The following is a 17,690-nucleotide window of genomic DNA, read 5'->3' as shown; positions in this document are numbered from 1 at the left end:
GAATTACCTAGGAGAATTCTTCTTTAACGATCTAAATCATATCGGGATAATCAGCCTCTCACGTTTCGTAAGAGACTCTAACTGGTTCCATTGAGCTTAGGAGGAAGCCTCAAGATTCATGTGGTATCACAATGGGCCATTAAACTGGCCTAAGTGTGTCCGTTCCATCTTGGACAGCCACTATAACCTAACCTAACCTAACTGTATATTCTACTTTTGTTAAAATAATTTCTTTTGGAAATGTCATCTTGTTTTTTTAATATTTCAAAGGTAATGGGTCTATAACCTAGAGTAGCATACTTAAAAGCATTTGTAGAATTTTTAAAGAAGATTTATGTTTATTGTTGGCTGGAATTCTCTCCAAGAATGATCTATGGCATTACGTCTGTTAAATATACAGAAGGTGATGATGGTCATGGTGTAAACATGATCAAAATGCCAGGGCTGAACTGGTTCTGTCCATTCATCCATTAGAGATGAAACAGATTCGCTCAGTGTGACTTTAATTGGAGTCAATTCATGCTTTAAAAGGTCCAGAAAGGTGCATCTCAAAAATAAACTTATTTTTCTAAAGAACATTACCGAGTGCTCGTTTTCTTTGTCTATAACTGTTTGTATGCACACCTTTGTATATTTAAAAATAATAAATAGTTCTTCTCCTAGAATTTCAAATCATGAAATCAGAATAAGTAAAAAGTGCACATCGTCGACGATAGAAGCGTCCTAATATTAATGTATTCATCTCCCAAAGAGTCGTCCAGTTATTAATCGAGTTTAGAATTCTTAAACAATGTTACCGCCTTTGCATTTTAATTTCAAACTAAAAATGATTATCGATTTTTCATAATTTTTTTATTTGTCTTTTGTTTTATTAATTTTAATAAGTGAATTATCTTATAATTATATTTGCTTTTAATCCTGTATTGTTAAATATTTAATAATAATGTCGTTTTATGTTTAAACAGTGTTTTAAGATTTGTAAATAATTACAATTTATTTACAAATTATTATGTACAACTATCTGGATGCTGGCTTTGTTTTCGCTTTGTCTTCGGTTCTTTTTGATGTTCTAGGGATGGCCTCCTGGGATTACCAAGAGTTACTAATGCACTTGCTACAGCTAAACCAGCCGCTTGACCAGGTGGAGCATGCTGTAGGCCACCTAATAACATGTTTTAACAACATACCTCGGTTAAAAAATGTTTTCAAATCAAATATAAAAACACATTACCTGTTGGTAGTCGGACTAGAAGAGATAAAACTGCAGCTCGGTTACCATCACAAGGTTCAAGAGCTATGGGACTTGGACAATCCTGAATAAAAAAAATAGTTTAAACTTGAAATTTATACTGAGAAACTTAAAAAAAAAAAAACACTAACCTTTTTACGTTTTCTAGAAGCAGTGGATATGCTTTCAATTGTCTGCGTCAAATCTATGTGCTCCCTATTCTCGATTTCAACCAAGACCTAAGAATAAGACGTTAGATTGGCGAAGAAAAACAAATTAGTTAATGTAACTCACCTGAGAGAATGGCCTTGATGCCATCTGTTCCATTTCAACAAACAACCGTTGTCGCCTTCGGAACATGTCGTATTTCTGTTTTATTTTCCACAATATCGCCGCCATTAAGAGCAGCAATAGGAAACAAGTCGAAAACGTTATGAAAAACTGTTGCAGATTCAACTTCGGGTATTGAGAGAAAGCGATTTGAATCCAAATCGGTGGTTGAAAGTCGTACACGTAAACGTAGAACGTCGTGAGTGTTGTATTGTCTTCGCTGTTAGCACCGAAATGATATTCCGTCTTCGGGAAGCGATGCCGGAATGTGGTACAGTTTATTCCACTAAACACCAAATTTTCATTAGATCCCGCCTTTCGGACTGTAATATTCATTTTGGCAGGCACACTGCATGTTATAGTAAAATCAGCGTCTATGTCTGGTTTGCCGGGTGAGTTGCGGAAGTTGATCTGTGTGAAGTGGCGATCTTCCTTTTTGGACAAATTAAATGTAAACTGGTAGTCAATGGTTAGGTCGTAGTAGCAGGATGATTTAAGTGGATCACCGTGATAGTGATTCTGGCTGTCACATTTTTCGCAGTGATCACCAACAATTCCTTTTGTTTGGCAGAAACATTTTCCGGAGTCGGAGTTACAAAGGCTTCCCTGGTTGTTGCATTCGCATTTCTGACATGCTCCACCATTGACTGGGTTGCCCCAGAAACCGGACTTGCATTTCTCGCAATTGCGCCCGGTTGTAAGATTCGAGCAGGGCTGATCACACGTATATTTGTCCAAACAGACACTGTGTCCATTGCACTGACAATCGGGACAGGACGTGAAGTACCACTGCGTGGCTAAACATTCCATCATGTCTTGTGGACCACTCGCTCCTCCTGGAAGGCACTCTCCCAACCCAGTGTTAGAGCCATCGTCACACCAACCACATGCCGGATCATCACGGCACTGGTTGCAAGTCTTATAAAACCCACATTGTGAGCCTGAAACTTCAGGGCGGCATTTGGACGGGTGTGTCGTCCATTCCCTACATTGACCATATGGAAAACTGGCAGTATAGGCATTCCTGTCGACACATCTTTGTTCGTTTTGGCACCAAATACATTCTTCGTCAGTGCAGTTGCCGCAAGTGGTTAAGTTTGCACATGGTGGTGGGCACGGAATTTCCGCTAGATCTATCGTACGATTGCCTATAAATGGACGACATCGATTATGTTCCACTTCCCAAATGCAATTTGGATTTGCCGAACATGCGTAACAACAATGTAAATGTTCACATTGTGTTCCAATCTCTTTAGGACACTGGTCGAGCCGCTTGATCGCCACCGATCTGCCGTCGTAAAAGACGTCACGACACTTGTCCTTTGAACATGAACCGTTTCCACAGTAAATGCATCCGAAACTGTTGGAAAGGCACGATTCACAATTGTTCAGTTCTAGGCACCGACTTACATCTTGTAATAGCTCAGAGGTCATCGTTAGACGACTCTTTTCTGGACAAGGAATATAGTCATATTGCTCTCGGCCAAAAATTGATGCTTTTTGAACCTTATCAATTGAAATGCAGCGAGAATTCTGGACATCCCAGATGCATTTGACTCCTGGTCGCGAGTTTAAGCACTTCTCTTGCTTTTTAAAGTAACTACATTTTCCGGGTGTAAACTTCAGCATGTCTGATAGTAACTGGCCATCAAATCCACCGTAAATATATAAAGAATCTTCAAACACTACTGAACTATGGCCGAAGCGTGCCAGATCTGAAACCAGATCTGCTGGTATTTCTTGGTAATGCCATGAATCACAGAAAACATCGTACACCATTAGATCTTTGCTATAGCACTTTGCGCCGTAACTTTGTGAGGTGTCGTTGTGGGTGTTACCTCCAAAGACCAACATCAGGCCGGGGGTCACAAAGTCTGCGGTATGGAGGAGTCTCGCACTTTGAGCTGATGTTAGGAGAGTCCATGTTCGAGTCGAGGGCTCATAGGCGTACAGCTTGCTGCTCAGTACCTGACTGTTTTCACTCTCTGACACAATTCCACCATAGACATATATTTTTTCTGTCAATAAGTCGTAAGCTGCACTGTGGCCATAACCCCCTTTTACCACGTATCCATTAGTTTCGACGATTCGCCATTCGCGTGAACCAAAATTATACTCCTGAACCGTGTTCAGATAGCCGTACTGAGGCGAATGCCCAAAGATAACTACCATATACTGGTAGGTACTCTTGTCACCGAACCCGGGCACAAGTGTTGCCGTATGACCAACCACCCTTAGTGGTCCGCACATTGTAAAACTTGTCTCGTTGCAGGGTTCCGCCTTAACTGTTATATTCTCCCACGTTTTTGCGCTTACATCGAACGCCCAAAGTTCCCCACATATCCCCTTATGACGAATAACACCACCATACATGAAGATCTTGTCACCGTACATGACAGTCGAGACTCCATAACGAATTTCAGGCACACTGCTGCCTCCTTCAATATGCACCGCTTCCCAAACGTTTCCATTAAAATCGTACATATTCAAAAGCTCTCCGCGATCATAGCTTTCACCTCCGATTATATGCAAAGTATCACGCCACACTGCTGCTCCGTGGGATGCACTTCCTGGTGGTGGTGGTGAGTACTGAGCGGACACAGTAGTCCAAACTCCAAGGTCACTAATCTGACTGCAGTCATATCCCGTAAATCCGGAATAACACTCACAACTGAAACAGGAATAAAGTTATATCAAACGAACGGAATATTAACAAAATTGTTCATACCGCCCCTCGGATTTTTTGCATTCTCCTTGTTTCAAGTGAAAGGAGCACCCATTTGCACACGTGTGAATGTTGCATGCTTCACCCGTGTAAAGAGCATCGCAGATGCACGTAGCATCTGTTGATCGACATTTACCGTGTCCGGAACAGTCCAAGCCTGAAATTTAAAGATTTGTGTATGTTACATAAATGCTTGACCATCAACAATCGCTACTCACTTGAATTGTTTGTAGGACAACCGTTGACTTTGTATGAGATATTAAAACCTGACATATTGTAAGCGTCATCACTGAAAAAATGCAATAACGCTGATCCCGATTGAGCTACTATCTCCGGGACTTTTCTTATTGAAAAATTCTTCCTATACATTAGTCCACTGATTGAAAGAAGTTTTGTTATAGTTTAATATTGATTGAACATAGGAATATTTTTGTGAAATAATTTACCTGTAAACAGCTAACAATGGAGATTCTACACTGTCCCCGTCGTAAATATACAAATGATCCCATCCACATTCTGTCGCAAAGTCCTCCAAATGCAAGCGAATTTTAGCGGGTCTCTTATTACCTCCAGGGTAGCGATTACTCCAGTTGGTGTGACGCGCATCTATAAGCCAACTGCATTTGACGCTTACCGAATAGTTGCCAAATCCATCGTGTATAACACCTTCGGGTTCGGTTAGTCTATGAATAAATATGATGACACAATTTATAATTTTTTCATCCTTATTTAGATTTTCAGAACAAAAATATTATTCAGCCCTATCACGAATGCCGTCGTAATCGGAAACACTTTTAAACAAATCTGTTCGTAGTGGACAATGTCATACAATTTTGTATTACGAACGGATTTCGGTTTACGGTTTTTCGGAATTCGTAAAAGATTCCGATTACAATGGAATTTGTGATAAGCCGGATTGACTTTAATTATTCTTTGAAACTGTAATGCAATATTACGACTTTGCCTAAGCCTATGCTATTAATATAAGAATTTACTGAATATTGACCATTATTAAAGTTTTGTTTGTATTTTAATGATTTTACGTAGTCGTGTCATAAATAGTGTTACACATTTTACTTTAAAAATAAAGAAGACAAATATCAAATATGTTATAAATTTTATTAAGTACGAGTATGATATAAAATAAAATTCAAAATAATATTTTTGACTTGCTACTCAAAGTGATCACCCTTAGCCTTAACACAGGTCTTGAGTCGCTTCGGCCAATTGTCTATGGCAGCACGCACCTTTTCTTCAGGAAAATTCCCCACTGCTCAGAAAAGACTTGGTTTCAGACTTTTCAAATTCGGATGTCCTCTGTGGCAAGCCATCAGCTCTAGCTCTGTCCAAAAAGAATTATCCAGAGGATTGAGTTAGGGACTGCCTGAGGGCCATGATAACTTGATGAACTCAGGAACATTCCAGCCACAACTGGGTCGATTTGGCTTTGTGGGCTGCAGTTGAGTCCTGCTGGAACACCCAATGCATGAATAGAGTATTGTTGAGTGGTTTCATTACTTTCTCTAAAACCTTTTCTTGGTAGTTTTTACACCTTGTTCACAAAAAATGTAACTTTGTGGTGCCTTCATACCTCACTCCCCACCAAACCATGACCGAACTTGGATGATGGCCCCTTTCGACTGTACCAATTTTATCTTTTGCCTCCTGTGAACTCCGAGCATAACCTTGTCATTTTGGCGATTGTATTTTTTTCAATGGTGAAAATGTTCTCATCTGAAAACATGATTTTACGATACCTTCCTTCACCGTAACGTCTGAGCAATGCTTTTGCTCTTTCCAGCCTAATTTTTTTCAAGGCATTGTTTAATCTCAGGCCAAAATGGTTTATGTTTCACAGAAGCCTATGACAAACAATAATTTCACTATTCAAGTTAATGTGCTCTGGAAGGCTGCATATTATGTCTTGTGTATTTTGTACACGCGAAAAATACTCTTGCACTTCTTTGAACTCATTTATGGGCACACCAAAGTCTGCGTGAATTTCTCTTGGCTCTGCCGAACTTAAATCGTCTTCTTCATCCCAATGAGAAAGTTTGCCAAATCAGGCTTTTATAAATGAATTTCGTAGTGTGGAGTTTTTTACATCACAGTTCCATGTCTTTCAAACATTTTTTATGTGAGGTAATTTTTGGACTAACATTCACACTTAAAATTTTGTATAACACCTTGATCCATTGGCGTGTTTTGTGGAAAAAAAAACAAGCTTAAGTTTGTTGGTGATTTGTGGGCACTGCAGTTGTCAACAAAAAGAAGGATTTTTCGTTTTTGATAACGAAAACCTTGTACCACTCCTTACCCAAACTTCAAAAAAGTCAGTTTCCTGTTTTCTCGGTACTTTACAGTTAAAGACTTTACTCCTTCTGAACATCGTTTTTGAAAAATCAAAGTTCTCAATAAAATTTTGAGTTATAGAGAAATTCGACTTAAGGAAGTTCGACTGTATATCAATAAGACCTTTAAAATTGCAATTTAACCCCAAGCAGATTTAAAGTCGATTTTAAAAAAAATGTATTGAAGAACGGTTACGGGGTTACTAATTTTCTAGACCAAGGAAACTAACGTTCAAAGCCCCACAATTCATTTTGTTGGCTCTTAGTATGTATAGAAGTAAATTTTTAATTTAAAAAAAAGGAAGACCTTTTATTCCACTTTTTCTAAGCAGCCACACGAATTACCCCGTGTGTCTGTGATCTTTTTAAATAAAGTTGTTTCTAATCATAGTTTCGGAAAACAAGTTATTTTCAAATTTAAAATAAAAAAAACAATGAATTTTGTAAGAACAATTTTTATAAAAATGTTTGCGTCACGGATATTAACTACTATTTTTGTTTTTCTTCCTGCCAATCCTTGACAAAGTTGTAACTCATTAATTCATCAAGATCTAAAGCTTTGCAGCCCTGATTTAGATCTCAGATAGAACTTGCATTTTTTAGACCCTCGAATTGGGGGCCTAGGATATTAGAACTCGGTTTAGGAATGTTCCGACTTTTAGATTAAATTTGATTTTTAAATAAGTTTCAGATCACAGGAGCGTCAAATGTGCAATGGTAATACATTTTCAGTAAATTTATTTCGCAAAATAATAGAAACAATAATTGTAATATTTTTTTTAATTAATTAGTACCCTTTATATGTTCATATTTAAACACAGTGCGAGCGTTAGGAAAATAGGGAAGGATTAAATAGGAGATACCGGTGCACATTGGTCTTAAAATTCGGACCTGGGAGGGAAAAACAAATTTGGCCAAAGCATTCCACATATCTCTATACTTGACAGTACGCTCGATATTAAGCTCAAGTTTAAACTGATGAGCATTCCTAGAAGTGCGAGTATTACGGCTGAATAGTTTAAGGGGTGGAATGTAACTGGCTAATTCGAAAACATTGTTTTTAAAAATATCGATAAAACAACGAAAGGCATGAAACATTGCGGCGATGTTCTAGAGATGTAACTGTTTCGATTATAGTTCTGTCGCCTATAATTTTTAAAGCCCTTTTTTGAATTCTATCCAAGAGATTTAAAGTTGTTTTAGGAGCACCTGCCCAGATATGCGAATTATATTCAAGCTTTGGACGGATGAAAGCTTTATCGATTATAGCCAGATCAGACGGGGTGAAACATTTCTTGCATCGTCGGAGAAATCCTAAGCACCTGGCAGCATTTTTGACGATATCGAATATGTGATCATTTCATAAGAGGTGATCTATAATATAAATACCGAGAACTGATAGTTGATTGGTTTCCTGTATGCAAGTGCCACTCACAGATAGTGGCATCGGGGGTGCGTTACGCTTTAACGACGGGAGACAGCATTGAGTTTTCGAAGCATTAAATTCTACACGGTTTTTGATTCCCCATTGGACAATGCTGTCAAGATCAGAATTTAATGAGCTTATCATACGCTGCCGTTGAAATTCCACAAGGATGTGAATCTAGAAACGAATATCAAAAGCTGAGGGTACTGTCGTCGGTGAAACAGTTTAATGGATAAGAAGTGACAGACAAGAGATAATTTATGAATAAAAGGACGAGAGTCGAAAACAAAACGGAGCCCTGGGGGACACCAGCATTTATTTTATAAATTTCAGACTTGAAACCATCTAATACAATTTGTATTGAATGGTTAGAAAAGTAATTTCTAAACGAACGAAGAAGGGATTCATTAATACCAAAAGCACGCATTTTCGATAAAAGAGCAAGATGCCAGACTTTATCAAATGCCTTTAAAATATCAAGTGCAATAATCTTACTTTTCCCAAAAACAATGTAAAAATTTGTTCCACTGTTCGTTGAGATGAACCTATTGCTACGAAGCCATACTGTCGCTCATTAAGAAGCTTCCGTTCTTCAAGATATTGCTTAAGCTGAAAATTAATTAGCGTTTTCATGACCTTGGAAAGAAGGGACGTAAGTGCAATTGGACGATAGTTTGAGGGGGAGGAGGATTCGCCTTTTCAGGGACAGACTGGATAAATGCAGTTTTCCATCCAATCGAAAAGAGACCTGTAGAATAGGAGAGATGGAAAAGCTTACGCAGTGGTTTTGCGTGAGAGAGACTCATATTATAAGCGATTTAAAAAATGATCTTAAACCGAGGTTTACAGATTAGTTGTGAAGAAATGTTACAGTTTTAAATATTTTTAAAATTAAGTTCCAAATATAAACAGATAATTTGTTTTAGAACTTGGTCAAGAGATGGGCCTTTTTTGAAGGATCTTATAATTTATATACATAGTATATAAGTTTGAGACCACCTTCAAAGGGTTGCTTTATTTGTACCTGGCGCTTGGGTTTGTGAATGAATATAGGATTTTTTACCTGCATTGTTAACTTAGACCATTCATAAAAGGTGCAAGTGAAAAAACCCCAGATATTAATCCTTTTTTTGTAAATTGTGAGGAATTTTGTAAAAAGGTAAAAAAAAACCAATATTGGGTTTTTGGCATCTATTGGGATTTCCCATAGATTTTATATTTTACGATTTTTTACATTAAATTTGGAATTTTTTTTAAGAATACCTACATACATATTTAGGATTTTTTCTATAATGCTCGGTTTGATCCAATTTAAATTTATTTTAGACTGTGACCTTCTCCAGTAAACAAAGTGCGCATTGTGGGAAAAGCTAAGGAATTAACTATTGAAACTCGATCTGCGATTATGACCCTAATTGAAGAAGGCTATTCTCAAAGAGAAATCCCCACAAAACTGAAGATATCCAAAGGAGCAGTTCACAGGACTATACAGCGTTACTCTAGTACCGGCTGTTTTCAGGATAAACCGAGGTCAGGACGATCTAGAGTTAGGACAAAAAACGAAGATCTGCATATCATCACCATAAGCAAGCGTTCTAGAAAGAAAACAGCACCAGAAATACGCGCCGAGATCAATGAAATCCGGGAAGAACCATTATTTGTATCAACGATACAACGAAGGCTAAGGCAGGCTGGACTTTTTGGGCGCGTTTCAGTGCGGAAACCACTTCTACGACCCCAAAACAAGATCAAACTGTTGGAATAGGCCAAAACCCATAAGGATTGGACATATGAAGACTTCAACACAGTCTTATGGAGCGATGAGTCCAAGTTTGAGATATTTGGCACAAATCGCAGATATTTGGCGCAGTGCAGGAAATTCTAAAAGTAATAGTATGGCCACCGCAGTCTCCAGATATTAACCCCATTGAGCTCTTATGGGAAGAGCTTGACAGAAATGTCCGAAATCACCACATAACATCGGAATCTGCTCTTTGGGAAACTCTACAAAATTGCTGGAATAATATTCCACAAGAAAAAATACAAAACCTTGTAAGAAGATTGCCCAGAATTGTAAAAAAAATTATTGAATTTAAAGGAGGGTTTTTTGATGAAAACTCCCTTTAGTGTATTTTGGATTTAGCCCCTCACCTCTTGGAATCTGACATGTTGCTTTCCATCCCGATCCGTGCATATTGATTCGTTATAAAATAATACCGTTTCTTATTTTTGGGGACTCCAATTGAGATGATTTTTGAAAAAGCCAAACGAGCTTTTAATTTTTTTTTTAAATAATTGTCTCTTTTGCTAGTTAAGAACAACGCAATTCGACCTGCAGTGTCTGATAGTTGATGGGTCAATGGGTAACCTAGTTTCAATTTTTGCTTCCCTTGATGATTCCGTGGGTTTTCTGTGGTGCTTCGAGGCCTTCTTCCTCTATGATGGCATAACACCTTTCCACTTTTGATGATTCTACAAATAGTTGATTTTTGAATGGACTATTTCTTTGAAATTTCTTTTTGTGATGCTCCTTTCTTGAAAGCACTCAAAATTTTGGATTTTATTTATTATAACATTTGTTCCCGTCATTTTTTAAACAAATTAAGCTACTCGTATAAACTTATCAACCTCGCAATAAATCAGAATAACCGTTATCAAAATGAGACGAAAAGAGTATTGGCCACTAGTTGCATATGTTTTGCACAGCTGAAATCATTATTGTTTTTGTAAAAGCAGTGCATTTGTAGAATTTGCCTGTGGATCAGTTAAGATTATGAACAATAAGGTGGCACATACAAAAGTCTAGAGCTATTCTAAAAAATACGAGAAAGATCTCACTTTTTTAGTCAAGAGCTCTGTTTTAAATCCGTTAGAACAACTTTTTTGGGAAGCGTTTATCTTATAAATAAACCAAGTCCTCGACTTTCAGCAATGCTGGAACACGAAAATGGAGTACTCAGGGTGCAGGATTAATTTGTTGACCATAACTATCCTCTATCAATCTAAGCTAACTAAATTAAGTCAAATTTGAGCCCACATTTATTTGTATTTCTGGCTTGATGGGTAATGCGTAGGACTGTCAGAGATCTGAGTCTATTCTCTGCCTGTGCCACTGAAAAGTGTTTCCACGAGTGTCTCCCGTGATTATTTCTACTTAAGCTAATGAAAAACCTATGTGTTCAGTTAGTCAAGCCATTTAGAGGCTTTGACGAAGATCAGAATGTTAGTACCCGGCGTACTAGAGAGTTCTTCTAAATCCCCGAAGAAATAGATGCCAAGCAGTTTCTTCCTTTGATGGGAGAGTGCGGGACAGTGACACAGAAAGTGCGAAGTGTGCACTTCCTCGTCACCGCATCCTCTGCATAGATCATTTGAACTGATTCTCATCTTTTTCATTGCCTAGTATATCAATTTGGCCTGGGACCCAGCAGAGTATAATGTTGAGCTGTGCGCCAAGAACCTTAAGCTCTTCGCGGCAGCATGAAACAAGCTTTGATTTTACCTTATTTGCAGTAATCGCTTTAAAGTGCCGCTTGGCTATCAATGTAAAAGGTGATAACAGCTCGTAGCTTTTGTCACTGCCAGGACCTCCGCTTGGAAGACACTACTGTAGTTTGGAAGCCTAAGCGAGGCGGTTAACTTCAGAGATTCAGAATAGAAGCCTGCCCCTACACCAGTGTCCATTTTAGAGCCATCAGTTAGATAGCTATTGACGACTATTAAAGAAAGATTGCCAAGAGTAATTTTTATTATGAAAAGCTTCCCACTCTTACAGGAATAGGTGGGAGTTGTAAGTAGCTAGGTCGGGGCTCATACTACATTTCTGTATATATCTACATATGCATTCATTGATTAAGTGCTAAAGACGACTGAATTTATATGCAAAATAGAGAATTAGATCAAATCAAATTGAGAAAATATATGTTAACTTTAATTCAAAAGTTATTATAAATAGAAATGGTTCAAAGGGTTGCAAATATGAATGAAGAACCGATAACAAAGAACTTTTGGATTTAACGCAAGGTTTCCTGCTAATAGAAAAGTTAATGTACTTAAATACGTTACTGAATATATTTCAAAAAGGACGTTTTTATTATTTACTTTTGAGTTCATGAATGAAATAATCACACTAAAATTATTAAATATAAAAAATACGATCGCGCCCAAACTATCAACGCATATGTATGTGACCTACATATATTCGCAAACAAAATTTTGTTGTTGTTAATTCTTAACCGAAGATTAAGTATAAAAATACTTTAAATACCAAAATCGGTATTTCACACCTTGAAAGTAATCGAATTAACAATAAAATAACTTGTTTACAGCCAATAACGGAAAATCGAAAATGATTTGTCAGAAACTTTCATTTTCATGTCTTAATGTTTTAACCATGATACCTACATGCTAATAAAGAAAAGTCCAAAAGGTAATTATTATTAATTATTGTATTTTTGAAAAAGGACAGTGAACATATTTATTTACTTAAATACGACAAAGTGTTAAGCTTCTTCACATCTCCATATTTCTACAATCTTAAGTCTGAATTATAAATTCGTTTTGCTTTCTTTATTACAACGGTAACTTGCATAATAAAAGAGAAAATAATTTCAAAAGTGAGAGAGCAACAACTGCAGTGTTGTCCATTGACAAGAAAAAAAACTGTGTGTTTATTAAGATACAAAACTCAATTGTGGAAATGGGAATTCATAAAGGCGACAAGTGAAGAAGCCTACTTTAATTTACAAGGGCAGCCACCATCGCGACCGTGTTTATGTTTGCTACTGCAAAAATTAAATGGGAAACTATTGATGACAAAGATCGACAATCTGATTTAGACAGACAGACAAAACTGAACCAAATTATGCGGCCTACAGTGAAGAAACCCGAACTAGATTATGTTTTTTGATATGATATCTTATCTGAGACAAGAACAGACGATAGAAGGGATTAAGGGAGTTCTTTCAAGTTGTAAAATTTCACTTTAGTTAGTATAAAATTGAGAAGCTTACATCAAATATTCATTTGGCTCAATATAAATTATATATTACCTCACTTTTCCACCGCAAAACTGACAGTCGGATCCCTGCCATCCGTCGGGACAAATGCAGGCATTGTTCCTGCAAATGCCCCCATTCTTGCAGCTCTCGTCCGTGGTGCAATTAAAGGCGTCAATTGTGTGCAAAACCGACATCCAGATTGCCAACATTTGGATGAAAGTGATCATAAAGACTTTTCGCCGATATTTCACGTTAAATGTTCCCGTAGAGGAGTATTCACAGCACATCGTTTTCGAATGGAATATCATTCCGTTTAGCACTGCTGCGATGCTGCTGCTTCTGCTGTCGCTGTCACGGCGTTGGTGATGCAGCCAATTGCAATTGCAAATTCTTTTGATTAAATTTCTTTTGTTATTCACTGCGGGATTTTGAGGGCTTGAGGATTTGGATTTTTCTATTTTTGTTTTCGTTTTGAATTTTTCTTTATAGTTTATCACATTTTTTATATTATTATTTATAATTGTTTACTGGGTGCGGACGCGAACGCAAAGTGAAGCTGTTTCAAGAGAACATCTTGGTGAATGTCCAATGGTGACGTACGAAGTCTGGTTTTTTTTCAAATGCAAATTATTTATGTCATCAGATTAAATGATTATTGGTTTAGATTTATGCCGAGGAATGAAATTGGAAGTGCAATCGAATAAGTTTTATCATTTTCTTTTGAGGACTAAAGTTATTTTTCGTCTTACAGCTGGGCCAGCAAATAGTTTGACACACAACACAAACACTAGCTCATTTCGCAGCAGGGCGACAACCTTAGGGAACCAAAATCAAGTGTCATTCTGTATTTCAGTTCAGTGGTTGGACTCGGTTGGAGTCTAGATGGTTTAATTGGACGTGTCCAGCAACGAAACTTATAGAAAATTGTTTAAACAAATTTACTTCGATTCAGCGCACCAAAAATAAAAGTGAATCAAAATGCGAAGACTGTGGAGATACATAATGATTCTCAACTAAATTAAGTATTTAAATAAAGGTTTGTTTTGTTACTTCAAATTTTTTAAAAAAAAATTTCTTTTTTGGGTTTGGTAAAAATAAAGAAGAACAAAATGTTGATTTAATAAAAAAACAAAGTCATTTTTAACTTTACTTTTTGGTTGGAAACGATCCTAGATTATCTTACATCTTTCTGAAAAGAAACTTATATTAGTTTCGAGTAAAGACATCGTATACAAAAATTCACAACGTATGATGTTGAATAACAGCATTTTATATTTGAAATTACTATATAATAATAAATTCTATGTAATTACTCAATGCTCATAATCGTTTTAATATTGAAACTAGTGCGCTCAGCACAAACATTTTAAATTATCATTTGAGGTAGGAGTTGATTTAGATTAAGTGTCAGATGAAAACATACGAATAGTATTAGCAAAACAGATTTATTTGAAATATTTTAATGATGCGCTAGTATATATGGAAGACGAAATAGACATTTTGGTTAAACGTTGTAATTCAAAAAGGTGTTTTCGCCTACTTTGGGGTCATCTGACCTGTAAATAGTGCAACTTGTAAGACGTTTGGAACTCACATTTTTATTATATAGAAAATCGTTTTTACATAAGTAAGCTGGAAACTCGTTTCTACATTTTTATTTTTTCAAAACAAAAAGTGAAGAATGGTTCCTACCTCTTAAACGGCAAAATTTTTGCGACAAAAACACTGACCCGAAATCTTATAAAACATTTGCATATTTTTAAATAAAAGTTATAACTTCGAATTTGTCATTCGGTTGACATTGATTAACCAACATTTTCGCAGTAAGGACGCAATGTGTTCGTCTTCGAATTTCTTCTGTTTTCGATTTAATTTTGTATAATCAAAAATAAGAATTTAACACATTTCACTTACTCATGAAATTGCATGTCTTGGGAAAGCAAGTTTTGTTCATTAAGCTAAGATGACATAATTGAAAATAGTTATAATTGTATTTATTTATAATATGAGGATAACATTTTAACACATAATGATATAATATTCAGAAAAGCTGGCATCGCTATTATAGAAAATTTTAAAAACATTCATGAAAACTCTCCTTTTTACCTCTTTGAAAACATCTTAAATACCATACCAAAAAGCTTTACATCAAAACTAATTCACCTCAAAATATAAGGCTATGCGATGTATAGCAATGCAAGTAATACTCTAAAGAGGTATGCGCGCGAAACCTTTTCTGATTTCTATTTCCTCTGCTCTGAATATTTCTTTAAGGGCAAGTATTTGTTTCAAAGTTGAAGGGATCATACATTTTTACAAAATATTCAGAACCCATTTCGTCTGTTCTAGACAACAGAGATGACAACTAATGTCAGTGGCCATAATTTCGATTAACCTTATGTCTGGACAAGTGTCCTTAAACTCCATGGGCTTAATAGGCAGGTTCAGACAACATAATGGTATTCATTTGAAATGTCATAGCTTTAAACTTGGAAATTTACTACAAGGTCTTCTTCCAGTTGATCGTGCGGAAACTTCCAAGAACATAACTGTCCACAAAATACTTCTCAGGCAAGCTACAATGTCATCATGATTTGTATGTTGTATGGTAAAGAAATACTACTTATTTCGTTTCTAATTTCACAATTAACTCTTCATTGTAGAAAATAAATAAATCAAAGATTAACAAAGTTCAAATTTCAGTAGAATTAAAAAAACATGATCAGTGGTCAATTTGACATGAATATACTTGACTTGATAGTAAGGGAGATTTTTCTTGACTAAGTTTAAAGTCAACTTTCCAATAAAGTTGCCTTAATTGGAAGGCAATTTTTTAGCAGCTAATAAATAAATAAATTAGGTGGCTCAACAGTCCATGAAGAACCAGGGCTTAGTGACTTATGTACAACTCTCAACCATTCCTGTGTGCGAGTAATGTTGTCAGAAATGGAAGGGACCTACTTATTTACGAATCTTAACAAAGTTCAAATTTCAGTAGAATTAAAAAAACATGATCAGTCGTCAATTTGACATGAATATACTTGACTTGATAGTAAGGGAGATTTTTCTTGACTAAGTTTAAAGTCAACTTTCCAATAAAGTTGCCTTAATTGGAAGGCAATTTTTTAGCAGCTAATAAATAAATAAATTAGGTGGCTCAACAGTCCATGAAGAACCAGGGCTTAGTGACTTATGTACAACTCTCAACCATTCCTGTGTGCGAGTAATGTTGTCAGAAATGGAAGGGACCTACTTATTTACGAATCTCCACTTCTAAGTTTGAGAAAGCACTTTTCATGACAAAAATTACTCTTGGAAGATTAGATAATTAATCGCAAGAGACAGTACCCGTAAAAACTTTTTTTTTTAATTAAGGTGGCACAGGCAGGGATTGAACCCAAGGCCCCTAGCATGACAGTCCAACGCACTAACCATCATGCTACGGGTACGGATTGGCCGCTGCCCAATCAAATACTCGAAACTTGCCTCACTTTCAAGTCCCTTATGTCGTCTTTTAAAGGGAATATGAAAAAATACAAGATTGTACAGACCTTGTCCTAATGAATTTACATGTATATGTGTAATATCTATGAACATTATGCTTGAAATCAGTCTATAGTAACAATTAATATATGTTGGTTTCGAAGGTAATCCTGTACGTTCAAATGCTAAAGCATTTGACCGCGTTAATCATCATATTCTGTTACACAAACTTTTGAAACTAGGATTTCATTCTAAGTTTCTGGGTTGGTTGAAATCCTATTTAACATCGCGAGTTCAAATCGTTAAGATTGACGAGTATCACTCTAACCAAATATTGCTTCCATCTGGTGTCCCTCAGGCTAGCCACGTAGGCCCTTTAATGTTCCTGCTTTTTGTAAACGATATTCCCAACATTTTTCAAAATTCTCAGTGTCTTCTTTTTGCGGACGATTTCCCCAATTTTTCACAAGTATAAAAAAATTGATAGTTCTATATTGGATCGTGTAGCACAAAAGAAAGATTTAGGTGTTATCCTTGATACTAAGCTCTCTTTTTTACGAGCAATTTCATAGATCTAATTATGGTCGTAATGAACCGATTTCTCGTTGCATCAGAAAAGCAAATTCAGTTTGTACTAGTTTGGACTTTTTTAGGATTTGCACTAGAGATACCTTGAAAATGTATGTTTTAAATGTACTTAGATCTATTTGACGTTTGTATATATTTATATATTGTTGTTATTTTTATTTTTGTATAAATTATTGCAGTTATATTGGAATATTGTTATCTATTAGTCTATAAGAGAACTTTGTTCTTTCATTAATGAATAAATAAATAAATAAAAAAGTCAACTTATGATTCAATTATACAGCTTATAGAAAAAAAGAGACTCATTTATAAAATACAACAAATTTTAGGCTGGTAGCCCAGAAAAGTATTTAAGTCTCATTTTTGGTATTATCTAAAGTAACATTTTTAAAATACAAAAATAAATAAATGGTGATATTAAAATTTATTAAATTGAATAATTGAAAAATATTTGTGAAATTAATTTATAAATTTAAGAATTTGAATACAATTTTTTATTTAATTTGTATTGAAAAAAAATTTATATCATCATATTCATTACTTAAACCCTTGCTCAATA

At 35.9% G+C, this 17,690-nt stretch overlaps 1 protein-coding gene across 1 annotated transcript; it reads right to left on the bottom strand.

The window, feature by feature from the left end:
• Positions 1–830: 830 nt before the first annotated feature.
• On the bottom strand, positions 831–13,853 carry LOC129954265 (attractin). Its single transcript, XM_056068072.1, has 8 exons — positions 13,112–13,853; positions 4,730–4,966; positions 4,502–4,659; positions 4,287–4,440; positions 1,523–4,229; positions 1,381–1,467; positions 1,232–1,313; positions 831–1,162 (listed from the first exon to the last, which is right to left on the bottom strand). Exons 1-8 carry the CDS (start codon positions 13,366–13,368, stop codon positions 1,008–1,010), a joined length of 3,837 nt encoding a protein of 1,278 aa, XP_055924047.1. The 5' UTR covers positions 13,369–13,853; the 3' UTR covers positions 831–1,007.
• Positions 13,854–17,690: the final 3,837 nt, after the last annotated feature.

The sequence above is a fragment of the Eupeodes corollae genome, chromosome 1 (genome assembly GCF_945859685.1).
Source record: "Eupeodes corollae chromosome 1, idEupCoro1.1, whole genome shotgun sequence".
In the NCBI taxonomy this organism is placed as follows: Eukaryota; Metazoa; Arthropoda; class Insecta; order Diptera; family Syrphidae; genus Eupeodes; species Eupeodes corollae.
This window is presented reverse-complemented; position numbering and strand designations above follow the sequence as displayed.

Coding starts and splice junctions, on each gene's coding strand:
- LOC129954265 (XM_056068072.1), bottom strand. CDS start 13,368: ATGATATTCCATTCGAAAACGATGTGCTGTGAATACTCCTCTACGGGA. Junction 1,468..1,522: donor CATCAAGGCCATTCTCTCAG/GTGAGTTACATT, acceptor TCTTATTCTTAG/GTCTTGGTTGAAATCGAGAA. Junction 1,314..1,380: donor CTTCTAGAAAACGTAAAAAG/GTTAGTGTTTTT, acceptor TTTTTTATTCAG/GATTGTCCAAGTCCCATAGC.